General features: G+C 47.0%; 1 protein-coding gene across 2 annotated transcripts in view; it reads left to right on the top strand.

Annotated features, from left to right (window-relative positions):
* Positions 1-12,708, top strand: part of LOC134491988 (major histocompatibility complex class I-related gene protein-like) — a 41,688-nt gene extending 28,980 nt beyond the window's left edge. The window contains exons 4-9 of one of the 2 annotated variants that reach the window (XM_063296102.1): positions 4,001-4,288; positions 7,625-7,708; positions 8,238-8,270; positions 8,454-8,486; positions 10,617-10,650; positions 11,435-12,708. In XM_063296102.1, the coding sequence (XP_063152172.1) occupies positions 4,001-4,288; positions 7,625-7,708; positions 8,238-8,270; positions 8,454-8,486; positions 10,617-10,636 (458 nt within the window). In that variant the 3' untranslated portion in view covers positions 10,637-10,650; positions 11,435-12,708. The remainder of the gene's footprint in view (positions 1-4,000; positions 4,289-7,624; positions 7,709-8,237; positions 8,271-8,453; positions 8,487-10,616; positions 10,651-11,434) is intronic. The other variant, XM_063296105.1, reaches the window with a different exon arrangement.
* The last annotated feature ends 2,010 nt before the right edge of the window (positions 12,709-14,718 follow it).

The raw sequence follows: 14,718 nt of genomic DNA, 5'->3' as shown, positions 1-14,718 counted from the left end.
ACTTGCGTCTCTGCATAGCAGACAAAAGATTCCAAAGAACCAATGGAAGAAAAGACCACTAATAATTATTATTATTAATAGTTAAGTAATTAATAATTAACAAGATAATGGCACCCAAAGACTATCTGATTCAAATAATACAGAACACAGAATCACCTACTTTCGTCCCCTAACTTCCAAACCCCAGGCCCAAGTAAATGTCCAGGACTTCCCAAAATGCTGGTCAGGGCCACATGAATCTTGCAGGAGCCTGAGGTTCCAGAGGGCAGGTGCTGGGACAGAGAAGTTACACGTCATGGATGCTGCCAAACAGCACTATTTAATGGATGGGAATACATGCAGGGAAGTGAAGGTGGAGGTTTATGAATGAAAGGTCTAAAATGTATGTCAGAAAGTATGAATTAGCTCATCTAGGTGATATGGGCTGAACAGACTTCTTGTTCAGCAATTCTTAAAAATATTTGAACATGGGAAAGAAAGCTTATTGTGTGCCGATCTAGAGAAAGCCTATGGTGAAATGAATAGTTTTGTGTTAAGGAATGTTTTACGTGAATACGAGTTAAAGGTTGGCTGCTGAATGCCCTAAGAATAGTATGTAATGGCGGCAAAGCATGGGTGAGAATAAATGGAATGCTCAGTAAACGATTCAGAACTGAGCAGGGAGTAAGACAAGGATGGGTGATGTCTCCTTGAATACTTAATGCATTTCTGGATAAATGGTTGCATGGAGGTGATGAGATCCTTCAGTTCTTCAAGGGCTGTCACAGTGAGGAGGATGTAGATTTACTCTCCGTAGCACCTGAAGGTAGGACAAGATCCAATGGGTGGAAGAGATCCAATCTCACAAGGTGGAACGTCCTGACTGTCAGAGCTATTGAGCAGTGGAATAGCCTGCCTCCTGGAGCTATGGGTGCCTACCTCTGGTGGGATGGAGGGAACCTGAGCCTCTTTTGGGTGGTATCTGGGGAGGAGCCATTTGGGCCCTTCCTCACCCCTGTTGTGTTTTTTTCAGGGCTTCACACCTGGCAGGCAGCTTATGGCTGTGAGCTCAAAGGAGACGGGAGCAAAGGTGGTTATTCAAAGTATGGCTACGACGGGAGGACCTTCCTCACCTTCGACAAGGAGACCCTCACCTGGGTGGCAACCGAGCCCCAGGCCCAGATCACCCAGAGAAATTGGGATGCTAATGTGGAGTGGTCCCGGAGAAATAAATTCTACCTGGAGGAGGAATGCATTGAGTGGCTTGAGAAGTACTTATCCTATGGGAACAAGACACTGCTGAGGACAGGTGAGTGCCTTGGGGGAGGAGAAATACAGTGCTGGATTTAGACTTGGTGAGGCCCTAAGCCAGGGTTCCTCATCTAGGGTTCTGTGAGAGGTTACCAGGGATTCCCTGGGAGATCATAATGTATTAAAAAAATTATTTCAAATCTAGGCAACTTCACATTAAAGAGGTACGTTTTATTCTTTATTTTTAGTTTAAGAACACTGTTAACGTATATATACAGGCCTACCCATGAAACAAATATAATAAGTTTGTAACTTCTGGCCTATATTTGTACAGGGGTTCCCCAAGGCCTGAAGAATATTTCAAGGGTTCCTCCAGGGTCAAAAGGTTGAAAAAGGCTGACGTAGGACTTCCTAGGTAGCGACCAGTGCCTTAAATCGCACCCGGAAGCAAATTGGCAACCAGTGCAGCTCGCAAAGCAGAGGCGTTACACAGGCATACCGAGGCATGCCCATCACTGCCTGTGCCACTGCATTCTGAATCAGCTGAAGTTTCCGGGTGGTCTTCAAGGGCAGCCCCATATAGAGCACATTGCAGTAGTCCAGCAATGTCAGAGTATGGGGGACTGAGGGAGACCCACTTGGGGATGTTTCATTTCCAGGAGAGGAAAACTTGCAGAGTGGAGAGAGAGCACTGGGGAGTGGGTCTTCCTCCCTTTGTTTCTCTGGCAGGGGGGCTTATAGTACAGTTCTCCCTGGGGCTGAAGTGGTCCAGCCCACCCTTCTGTCCCCAACTCCTTCTACAGGGACCGGCCCACGGGGAAAACGAATGGCCGGGCATCCTAGGAGAAGGTTTCCGGTGGGGTGGGGTGGGGTGGGGTGGGGTGGGGTGGGGAGGAAGCTCAAATGGAATTCTAGGACTGTTTCTCCACCTTTGAAAAAAAGGGATGAGCGGGAGGGAAGAAGTCAGAGCAGACCAGGTACGCTGAACATGATGGGCTTTCGGTTTGAGTTGATTTTTTTTGTGCTGCCCATCTTCTCTCTCTCTCTCTCTCTCGGTGTATGTGCTGATTATTTGGTATATTGTAATGGTTTTCTGGTGAGTTCATTTTTACTCTGTCGTAGGACATCCAGAGTCTACAGATTGGGGCAGATTACACAAATTGGAGAGAGAGAGAGAGATGAATAGAGAGAAGGAGAAGTGGGGAGGTTTAGAAGGGAGGAGTCAGTCAGCAACCTTCTGCGTCCCTGACCACCTGCCTTTCCCAGAGAACAGGGAGGGAGGAAAGAGGGAGGGAAAGTCAGGAGGGAGAGAAAGAAAAGGGAGAGAGGGAGGGAAAGATGGATGGATGGATGGATGGATGGATGGATGGATGGAAGGAAGGAAGGAAGGAAGGAAGGAAGGAAGGATTTTCATAGCAGTGGAGCAGAGGTACAGAATTCCCGAGGTATCAGTTAAGAGGAGGTGCAACCAGATGAGTCTCATCTATTTCTCTCTCCCCACCCCACGTCCACCCCACTGATTTGTTTGCTTTGGTCACTAATTCCTAAATGTACAAAATATGGGATGTGGTTAAGGAAGGAATTGAAGGGAGAGAAGTCTAAAAGAATATGATAATTCCACGCTGTTCCCATCAAGGGAACAGCCAAGGTCAGTCTAAACTGAATTGAGTTTCTGATGCTCAGATTTGAGGGTTCTGAACCAGTTTGCCCCAGAAACTCAGTGACTTTTAGCCCTGAGCCCAAAGGAGCTCACTGGGAAAATTCAGAACTGGGAGTTCCTGTGGCTCAGCATTTTAACACTAATTTGACTTGCCAAAATAAACCTACTCACTTGGGCTCAAATGCTCCTCCAGTCAGAAGAAATGTCTGTGCAACTTGCATACCCTATACAGTAAAAAAAAAAAAGGCTGAAAAGAGGAAATCATAAGAGGAAAAGCAAATCGCAACGAACAGAAAAAGTTACATGAATAATTAGAACAGATCCCTGACAAGCCCATGCAGTTGGTCAAAGGAAAGAAGAACTAGCCAACTTCAGTAAAGAAACTTTTACTATTCCCAGCTACAAGGGGCTAGACAACAGTCTTGGAAACTATCACAGGAATTTCCCAGACACGTTTACAATGCATTTATTAGGGTGGAATCCCTCTGAATGCTTTGAAATGCTTCTTTCCAGATGTCTCCCCACCTGGGCTGAGGTGCCATTTATGAGTTGACTTTTCCCCATTAAATGGCATCTTCTGTCTCTTAGCCCAAATCTCTTCCACCCTGTCAAGACTGGATTGCAATCTCATTCGGAGTGTTGGCCGGACCTTCCAATTTTGTGTCATCTGATAAGCAGCCCTTCAATTCTGTTTTGTTGGTGATCAATACAAATGTTGCGTAATATTGGCTCCCAGACTGATCCATAAAGAAAACCTGTTAAGTGACTCACCCGCCATCTCTTCCTTTCTTTTCCCAGCCTCCCCTCAACCTCTCACAAACTCTCTTCTATGCAGCTTTTACAGAGATCTTGCAATCTGCCTGGATCAGTGTTAAATCTCTGCTCCTAAATCACAGGATAGGGCTATGTAGCACTTCAGCTCCAAAGACAAAAAGGTGCTTTCTGGGGGGGGGGGGGGTGGCAGATATGTCAAGCAGCTCTGCCTTTTTGCTAAGATTGTGTACAGTTGCTGGGCAATCCTGGAAAAAGACACAAATCGATCATGAATTTACTTATCTTGTCAGCTGCTGTGGAAATTCAGTGTTAATTCCAGTGCTGCCGTTTCTGCAGAGACCCCGGTGGTGACGGTGAGCAGCAGGACGGAGGCCGAGGAAGGGATGGAGACGCACATCTGCCGAGTCCATGGCTTCTACCCCAAGGAGATCGATGCCTCCTGGAGGAGGGACGGGGAGGTCTGGCTGCAGGACACCCTCCGTGGCTCTGTGGCCCCCAACGCGGACGGGACCTTCCACTACTGGCTCAGCATCCGGATCGATCCCAAGGAGAGAGGCCGCTATCGGTGCCACGTGGAGCACGACGGCCTGCAGGAGCCCCTGAATGTAGCCTTGGAGGATCTTGGTGAGAGTTAGCAGAAAAAAACGAGAGGATGGTTCTTGTTAGATGGAGGATTCTAGGAGGTGAATTTTCACCCTGAGGAGGAAGAGGAGGGACAGAAGCAAGGCTGTGCTTGCAATGCTAGTGATATCCTGCCTGTTCCTTTGGGATGACTTCTGTTTTCTAGCTTTGAACACTCAAGCAAAGCTAAGCAGAACACCTTCAAAGGAAGCCCAACTCCTGGTGACTTGACGGCAATTACATGGAGATTGTTCCTCATTGACTGGGTCCAGGATGCTTTTCCAGCATGCTCACACATACACACACATGGACCGAGGGGCATTATGAGGAGGGAGCAGAAATTCAGAAACAGAGGCAGTCGATATACATGCAGAAGCACAAAGTGTCAATTTATTGCTGATTATGCAAAGCAGAATTTTTTTTAAAAAATAGGTGTCCAGTTGTATCACCCAGTGGTGCGCTGACCGCCCCCTAAAAAAAAAGTTCTGTAAAGAAAGAATATGAGAGTTGGAGACAAGGGACAGAACACGTTTCGGAAGAGCCAGGAGTGGCATTTGATGATTCTGGAAATCCAGCAGAATGTTTTAAAATTAACATGTGAGTGAGGTGGGGTGGGGTGAATCTCACTAGTAATATTAGATCCCTCCTAGCCCCCAAAAACCTAAGGAAGTAGAGGATGAACCATGTCGCCAGAGTTTTGTGTTTTTGATTTGGCTTTGTTTAAAATGTAAACAGGACCTTCCTGATCAGAGGAAATCAGATGGAAGGGAAATAACCAGGGGCTGATGATGAAATGGAAGCAGGTCATGTAGCTTAGAGGTCTCCAAGCTTTGGGATCATGCACCCTTGTTAAAAACAAAATCAGAAAAGCACCTCCAATATATGAACATTTATTTCTCAATTACATATATCTATTAATGTACTATGTACATTGCAAAACCTCCCCTCCGAATGTATTTTTTGCATATCCTATATAATAAATATTAGTATAGCTGAATTTGTTTCTTATTTTTTAAGAAAAATATAAATAGGCATTCTAATGTTTTCTTCCTGCACCCCTGGGGATTATTTCACATACCTCTTTGGTGTATCTGCACCTCACCTTGGGGACCATGGTCAATTTTTTAGATGACTTCCAACCTTCTTTTCACCAGAAAATCATCTTCTCCCCTCCATCTTAAATATTCCAGAAATCCCTTCAGTCCCTTATTTAATTCTCATCTTTTTCAATCATTATATCCACATATCCACATTTCACTTTTTTCTTCTTTTAGCAAAAAGTCCATAAAGGTTTCCAGCCTTTTAAAAAAGTACTTGTTTTTTTCCTTCCTGACCAAACAGGTCAGGTTTGCCATTTCTGCCAGTTCTGACATTTTTACGATCCGTTCCTCCATTGTGGGAATTTCATCTTTGTGCATATAATGATCTCGCTACCGTTACCATATACAGAATCAATCTTCTATGAGTCTTTTCTAATTCGCTATCTGTGAGTCCCAATACAAAAAAATACGGTTTCTTTTGCTATTAATTTTTAAAATTCTCTGCATACTCTGCATAAAATTCTTCTCAGGGGTACGTTCAGTGTGGGCTGGATTTCATGAGGACAGGATCATCTCAGCACATGAAAAAAAATGGGGTGCGATTCCCATTCTGTGGTTTCAGCTACCATCTTACTTTTTTGTCCCCCCCCCAGGAGATTCCTCTAGCTCCGTTCTACTGCTGGCCAGCACATTTTCATATGAATTGCGTTAGTGGCTGAGACGAGTTTGGAATGTTTCTAAATAATAATAATAATAATAATAGTGTTATTTTGGAATTTAATTCCATATCAGCTTACTGCAGATCTTTTATTGTAAATATGTTGTGTGTGTGTGTGTGTGTGTGTGTAGCGTATGATGAATACATGACGAGAAAAGGCAAATACATACACACAGTCCGCACAATTATATACAAAACTTGGGCAGGGATACAGCAGTAGCCTCATAACTGGATGTCCAGTTCAGCTATCCAGGGGATCGCTTCTGGTGTTGCTTTGTGCAGGTCTTCTATATGTCTGGTGCAATCTTTTTATTATTTTATGCTGCTGTTCCTGAATATGTTTTTTTTTTGTACTGCCCAGAGTTGTTGGGAGTTAGGCAGCAAATAAATTTAATTAATTAATAATTTATGTTGACTGTGTTTTATTTGCTGATTTCATGCAAGTTGAGGGAGGTGGGGATGTTTAGCTTTGAGAAGAGATAACCAAGTGTGACATACGATTGTCTTTTTCAAGGCCAAGAGCTATTCTCTCTCGTTTCAGAATGCAGGGCATATAGAATCATCTTTCAGGAAGGCAGATCTTGATTTAAGGTTAGAAGAAACGTCCTACCAGTAAGAAACAAGTTTTGGGATTTGTGCCACAGATTAGGGCTGGGAAGCAGGTCAAAAGCTGCTTTAAAGTCTACAAAGGTTACACAGAGCAAAGCGGTTTTTTGGTTTAGCTTTTTGGCCAGATGTTGTGGAATTAGAGCACAAAGATGGAGTGACCAGTTTTAAATCCAGCTTGTATGTTCTCTGAAACAATCCAGTCCAAGAGACTAACAGCAAAATGCTTAGAATGTATCTCGCTGGTGATGCTGAGCAGTTGATGGGTCAGGAATTATCAGGAGGATTCCAAGTGGGTTTTTTTATTATTTATTTATTTATATGTCATGTTCACTGTTTCAATGTGCACTGTACATCGTAACGTTTCACATGCCATGGCGCTGACGCATGTTTCTGTTTGGGAGGGAGCTGCTGTGAACCTTGGGCCAAGCTCTGTATCTATGTTCATTTCAATGGAATGTGTTTGGGTTATGTGCTCTGCTCAAGGACTTTTCCCGCGGACCATCAGGAGCCGTTAGGAGCACCTGGGATTGTGAGCCTGGGAAGATTCTACGGGGGGAGGGATCTCGTTTGTACCGAGGGTTTTTAGTTTGCATTTGGTGCGCTTTTATCATTCTCAGCTTTCTTTGTGATCCTGCATACTATTCTTTAATAAATCAGATATCTTTGAATTCCTGCTCATGAGTCTGAGAGTGTTTTAGAATAGGCATTCATTACAATATATATATATATATATATATATATATATATATATATATATATATATATATATATATATATATAAAAATGGAGACTATTAAAGGAAGACCCCAATCATTACTTTAAAGTCAATACATGTAAACAAAGAAGTGCCAAACTCTTGCCAAATTCATTTTAATGTTTTCCATTCTGTTGCCTTCCATGGGTTTCTCTCAGTAGGTAACCTTTTTATGATTTCTCTTCAAATATATGCTCTTTCTCCCAATTCAGCTCCAGAATGCAACCTGGGGGTCATCATCGGCTGCGTTGTGGCTGTTCTTCTCCTGGTGTCTGCGATCGCTGGGATCTTGGTATTTCTCAGTAAGTGTCCCACCTTTGCCGGGTGGCTGTGAAGGGAGAGGGGGAGACTCCTCCCAATTCCTCCCTTTGGGGAGCTTCTTCTGGGCTCCCTTTTCCCTGTTTTCCCAGCCCTCTTTGGGAGCATCCGAAATCTCGGCCTCTTGCTGGGACTCCAGTCTCGACTCGGCTGAGTCTGCGGTTCGGACAGTCCTGCCTTCTGGTTGGGAAGAGGCATCGCGGTTCCGTCCCTTTCAAAGGCTTTGGTCAAAGAGCAGCAGAGAAGGATTTCAGTGAAAATTCTCCTCCTCTCCCGGCTGTTGCTGCTGCTTTCCCCATTTCCCTCTATCCCTCCCAGCAGCAGCTGGTCTCTCTTGGGGCAAGTCAGGGGATGCATTCGTATTTTGAAGCTCTTCCTGTGTCTGTTCATAGCAGTTGCCAGGAGAGGTTGTGACTGTGAAAACCTCTCCTGGGGCTCTTCCTCCTGCAGAGGGAGAGGTTGGATGATCTCTGGTGGATTATTCTTAGCTTTGACTGAGCTTTTTCCTTGCAGAGAAACGTCAAGATGGCTACAAGGCAGCATCAAGTGAGTGATTTTCCTCTTTCCCTGTTATCTCCAAGTCAGAGTGGGAATCAGAGGCAGCCTCAGTTGAGGGGGGTGTGCATGTGTGTGGGAGGGAGGGAGCTGGAGTCAGGAAGAGCTGAGTTTCTCCCTCTCTTCCCATCCAGCCAAGAGACTGACTTTGGCCTTCTTTTCTCTCTTTTCCAGCAAGTGACAAAGGATCCGGCAGTTCAGGCTGGGGTAAGCCAGAGGGAGCCACTCTGCGTCTGGTTCTGGTGAAACCAGGATTTATTTGGGTAGAACTGAAACAAGGATAGATAAATCTATTGGGTTTAGATCGATATTGTTGCCCTTTCTGCGGACACACTTTCGCCTAGTGTAAGATCTTAAATGTGGGTGGGAGAAGTATGTTGTTTCTCCTGTTTACTTAGATGGCAAATTACTTAGATTGTCATGAGTAAGGATGGTGAGCAGGGGGCTCCCATCCAGGGTGGAAAACGCATGCGTAGTACTGAAGGATTAAGCAGCCTGTCAGGCTCTGCCTGCTAACCAGTAAAGACACAGACGCTAGCGTGGGCTTAGATTCTGGCTTTATTGGGAAAACAGAGCGCATGCCATTAAAAAAGCTGAGAGTGAGGGGAGCGCACCGGAACGGGATTTAAATAGCCCACGCCGGTCAGCGCTCCACCCCACCTTATTCCAGGTGCATCCCACGAGTCCCACCGGTTCCGTCCCTGTCAGGTGAGGGGTCGTTCAGCCCCCCTGTGCCCCGGGCGTCGCCTCGATCGCCTTCCTGAACGTAATGCTTCATTGCCGGGCGATCAGGCTCTTAATCTCTTTGACAGCTCGGGCGCGCCTCTCCTGTTGTCTTGTCAATTGCCTTTTGGAGACTTTGTATCTTTCTCTTCCCTGTTGCCGGCTTTGGTTGATACTTAGTTTCCAGCACCTGTTGCTTTCCCACAATTCCCACAATGGAGGAATGGATCGTAAAAATGTCAGAACTGCATGGGCTTGTCAGGGATCTGTTCTAATTATTCATGTAACTTTTCCTGTTTGTTGCAATTTGCTTTTCCTCTTATGATTTACTCTTTTCAGCCTTTTTTTTTACTGTATAGGGTATGCAAGTTGCACAGACATTTCTTCTGACTGGAGGAGCATTTGAGCCCAAGTGAGTAGGTTTACTTTGGCAAGTCAAATTAGTGTTAAAATGCTGAGCCACAGGAACTCCCAGTTCTGAATTTTCCCAGTGAGCTCCTTTGGGCTCAGGGCTAAAAGTCACTGAGTTTCTGGGGCAAACTGGTTCAGAACCCTCAAATCTGAGCATCAGAAACTCAATTCAGTTTAGACTGACCTTGGCTGTTCCCTTGACGGGAACAGCGTGGAATTATCATATTCTTTTAGACTTCTCTCCCTTCAATTCCTTCCTTAACCACATCCCATATTTTGTACATTTAGGAATGAGTGACCAAAGCAAACAAATCAGTGGGGTGGACGTGGGGTGGGGAGAGAGAAATAGATGAGACTCATCTGGTTGCACCTCCTCTTAACTGATACCTCGGGAATTCTGTACCTCTGCTCCACTGCTATGAAAATCCTTCCTTCCTTCCTTCCTTCCTTCCTTCCTTCCTTCCTTCCTTCCTTCCTTCCATCCATCCATCCATCCATCCATCCATCTTTCCCTCCCTCTCTCCCTTTTCTTTCTCTCCCTCCTGACTTTCCCTCCCTCTTTCCTCTCTCCCTCCCTCCCTCCCTGTTCTCTGGGAAAGGCAGGTGGTCAGGGACGCAGAAGGTTGCTGACTGACTCCTCCCTTCTAAACCTCCCCACTTCTCCTTCTCTCTATTCATCTCTCTCTCTCTCTCCAATTTGTGTAATCTGCCCCAATCTGTAGACTCTGGATGTCCTACGACAGAGTAAAAATGAACTCACCAGAAAACCATTACAATATACCAAGTAATCAGCACATACACCGAGAGAGAGAGAGAGAGAGAAGATGGGCAGCACAAAAAAAATCAACTCAAACCGAAAGCCCATCATGTTCAGCGTACCTGGTCTGCTCTGACTTCTTCCCTCCCGCTCATCCCTTTTTTTCAAAGGTGGAGAAACAGTCCTAGAATTCCATTTGAGCTTCCTCCCCACCCCACCCCACCCCACCCCACCCCACCCCACCGGAAACCTTCTCCTAGGATGCCCGGCCATTCGTTTTCCCCGTGGGCCGGTCCCTGTAGAAGGAGCTGGGGACAGAAGGGTGGGCTGGACCACTTCAGCCCCAGGGAGAACTGTCCAGGCTGAATCGAGGAGAGAGAGAGGCCTCCTCCTCAGAGCACCAGGACAAGGGAGGGACTCACTCTTTGTCTTTCTCTCCAATGCAGGGAGCAAGGAGGCCATTTAGCAGCCCCCTCACAGGTGAGTGGCCCCAGTGGGGGCTGGATTGGGGGGAGGGGGGGAGGGGGGGACTTGCAGGTCAAGGTGAAGATCCTTTGGGAAAACCCTCTTCTCTCTCCGGCTCATCTCCAGCACTGAAGGGCAGGGAGTTTGGGGGAGGGGCCCTAGGGCTCTGGGCAGCAGCTGGGAACGGAAGGGGCCCTGGATGCTCCCTGTTGCTGAGGGAGGAAGGCACCCTGTCCTCCCCCTCGTCTCCTGGAAGGGCCCCTCCTACAGCAGGAGGCGGTGCTGGCCATTCTGCAGGGCCCAGACTGGGGCCCCTCCCAGGGTCTGATGGTCTTGCATGCAGAAGGCTTAGAGACCTGCAGAGATCAGAGGGTCCCCAGTGCAAGGGGGAGGGGAGGGGGCAGCAGAATGGATGGAGAGGAGGCATCTCTCTCCTTGTATTCCTCTGGGAATCCAACCCTCCAGACACTGAAGGAGGACCTGGGATCTCTGGAGGCCTCAAAACCATTTGCACTTGGCTCTGGAGGCAAAATAATTGGACTAGAATTTGATTTGTATATTTGAGGGGGGGCATCTATATTTGTTAAGTGAAGGAGTTTTTCTCCCCCCCCCCCAGCAGCCATTCAGAGCCCTGCCCATCCCCTCCTGTAACTCGGAAAATCCCACCCAGCTGATACCTCTGTTGAGGCTGCTGCTTTTGCTCCTTAACACAGCTGATTGGTGCAGATCCTCCAGCCTGGGCTTTCTCATTTTGGCTCCCTTTCAAACTACCCCCCTGGTTTTTCCACCCTCTTTACAGCACTGCCACCCAAACATAAGGGAAGAGGAATGAAAAGTGGACCAACCTTCTCCTGATCTATGCTGTACCCTTTAGGAGGACCTCTTCAGGCCCTTCTCGCTGGCTGGCCTTGGCAATTGCTTCTTTTAGATCCAGACAATAAGCTCACCAGTGAATAAAGAGATTTTAAGCTTTGTTAAAGGGACGTGGTGGCGCTGAGGGTTAAACCGCTGAGCTGCTGAGCTTGCCAAGCGGAACGTCGGCGGTTCGAATCCGCGTGACGGGGTGAGCTCCCGTTGCTAGTCCCAGCTCCTGCCAATCTAGCAGTTCAAAAACATGCAAATGTGAGTAGATTAATAGGTACCGCTTTGGCGGGCAGGTAACAGTGTTCCATGTAGTCATGTTGGCCACATGACCACGGAAGTGTCTATGGACAAACGCCGGCTCTTCGCCTTTGAAACGGAGATGAGCACCGCCCCCTAGAGTCAGACACGACTGGACTTAATGTCAAGGGAAACCTTTACCTTTACCTAAGCTTCATTAATAACTTAAGGAAACAGATTTAAACAGACACAGTTTAGGCAGCTTAAACAGAAGCATAAAAAGCATAACGTTAAGAAAGAAAAATCATAACATGCCAAGGAAGATGATACCCAGTCTCCTGTAGGCTGTCATGAGCCCCTTAATGACAACAGCGGAGATACGCCAGGGCGGCTCAATTTCCACAGCACCCAGTGATCAGGTCTGTGCAGAAGCTCCTAGCAAACATAATCCAGGGTTATGATTTTTCTTTATGTTATGCTATTTATGCTTCTGTTTACTGCTTCTAGTAGAGTGGTAGTTATGCGGATGTCCTACTTCAGGTTTCAGCCTCACGCACATACACAATTGCTTGGAAAATTACCCATTTTATTCTCCAGAAACAGAGCTAGCAACGGACTCAGGAACGCCAAACAAAGCAAGGGCTTGCCCGCATGGTCTCAAGTCGGTCCGAGATTCAAGAGCCGGGCCCAGGCTGGCAGGCAGCCCCAGGCCCTAAGGGTCGGGAGTGACCTTCCTAGGCAGGGATCCCACCTGGGCTAGACGTCGTCCCAGCAAGGAGAACAGAGGCAGCCCAGCCCCTTCTATAGGCCGCAGCCAACTGCCGCTCACCGGAACGTTTCCTCTGTTGCTTGGAAACTGCCTAACAGAATCTCTGTTCTGCCCTCCTTTCTCCTGGGCCACAACAGCTGAGGATGCAGATATCATTTTTTCTTTCTTTTTTTTTTTACAATTAAATTTCTTAAAATACAGAATATCATTGTGTATTTTTGCTCTAAGAAAGAAACATGTGCATTATTTTACTGTCAGTGATCTGTTGGAGTTCCTGATGCTCAGCATAAAGCTAAAAAAAAACACTGTTTAAAACATTGATTCTAGATAACATTCCGCATGTCATGTTCATCGTTCCAATGTTTAAGGTGCATCGTAACGTTTCGAATGTCATTTGGCTGATGCGTGTTTTGGTTGGGAGGGGAGGAGGCTTCTGGCTTCTGGAATGTTATCTGTATTCAGCTGGATTGGAATGTGTTTGGGTTATTGTGGGTGTTCAAGGTTTTCTTCCCAGGACATCAGCAGAAACTGTTACCAACACCTGGGGTGGGGAATTTGAAACGGTTGGGCGAGGAGAGGGATTACGTTTGTGCGAGGGTTTTTAGTTTGTATTTGGCGCGCTTTTGCTCATTCTCAGCTTTCTCTGTATTTGCACACTATTCTTTAATCAGATTTCATTAAGTTTCTGCTTGTGAGTCTGGTTCTGTTAGGATAGTCAATCATTACATAAAGCTGAGAATCTTTAAACTTACCGTTAGCCCCTTTCCAGAGTTATCTTGTGAGGGAGTAGTGCTAGTGATGACCGAACCAAAACCCCAAACCAGGGAAAGTGAGGACATGAGCGAGGGGGAACCCGACTCCATGGTGAGGAGAATGGAGAGGGTCCCTACTTGGGAAATACCAGAGATACAGGAGATTTCGAGTTCCAGTCCGGCGGAAGAGGAGGGTGGAGGAAAAGGAGATCCTGAACCTACTGAAGAGTCGCCGGGCGCGCTGATCACCTGGGGTGAAACACAGGGTCCCCTACCAGGGATCTCCAAGACGTCCTGGAAGCAGCGGTACCCGATGTCCCCAATCGTGGTGAGGCAGGACGGGGAAAGGAAAGAGATTTCCCAAACCCCTGAAAGGATAAGACTATTAGAGGCCAAATTTGAGTCGATGGAATATATGCTAAAGAAACTCAATGGACTGGGGTCCACGGGAGAGGAGGAGAGGAGAATCAAGCACCAGGTATTTGTCCCCTTATCCCCCCCCCTCCTTCGGAAAGAGGTAGGAGACGGCACAGGGCTGAGTCCAAATCTCACAGAGTGAGAATTTCAAGATCCCCTCCTCAAGAGCGGAGATCCCCGGTGCCTAGAAGGAAGACCGACAACCCAGATGTGGGGAGGGGACCGCCGGGAGCAGGGGTTAAAGACTTTGCCGTCAAGTTCGATGGGGATCCAACTAAGTTGTCCTTTTTCCTTACAAATGCAAGGAGTTATATGGAAGAATTCGGACCATATTTCCGCTCTGAAAGGGCTAAGATAAATGCCATTGCCACCAAACTAAAAGGGCGGGCTGCTGACTGGTTTGTCCAGTTAAATGAGGCAGACGCTCCCGAGCTTGAGGATTTCAATGAATTCCTGTGGGCATTGAAGCTACACTTTGTAGACCCGTTAGCTAAAGAGAGGGCGAAGAGGGCTTTAAAAGAACTCAATCAGGGGCCAAGATCAGTAGCAGACTACACTTTGGAATTCAAGGCTTTGGCTGGGAAGGTTGAGGACTGGTCCCAGACTACCTTAATAGAGCTATTTAAGGATGGGCTTAACATGGAGGTTCTGCGGTGGTCATTGGGCAGGGACGACCCAGACACCTTGTATGACGATACAGTTGGCAGGGAAAGCTGAACATGCCCATGAGACTTTCGCACACAGCAGGAAGGCGTTGAGACACACGGCGCTCAGCAAGGGATCCCGACCCACTACCACGACTGGGAGACCAGGGCAACCTGCCTGGGAGGAGGAGAGGGAGTGTCTTTATGCCAAAGGGCAGTGCCTACGGTGTGGGAAAGAGGGCCACTGGGCGGCGGCTTGTCCAAAACCCAAGGCAGAAGACTGGTCTGGAAAAGCGGCGGGCAAATCGCCCTCGCCTAGGAAAATGAAGACGGCCAAGGCAGAAACCGAAGTAGAGGAGGTTCATTACTTCAAGGGAGAGGAGGAAATCGATCTTAAAGA

This window comes from Candoia aspera, chromosome 2 (genome assembly GCF_035149785.1).
Source record: "Candoia aspera isolate rCanAsp1 chromosome 2, rCanAsp1.hap2, whole genome shotgun sequence".
Lineage (NCBI taxonomy): Eukaryota > Metazoa > Chordata > Lepidosauria > Squamata > Boidae > Candoia > Candoia aspera.
Note: the sequence above shows the minus strand (reverse complement) of the source record. Positions and strands in the feature narration are given on the sequence as shown.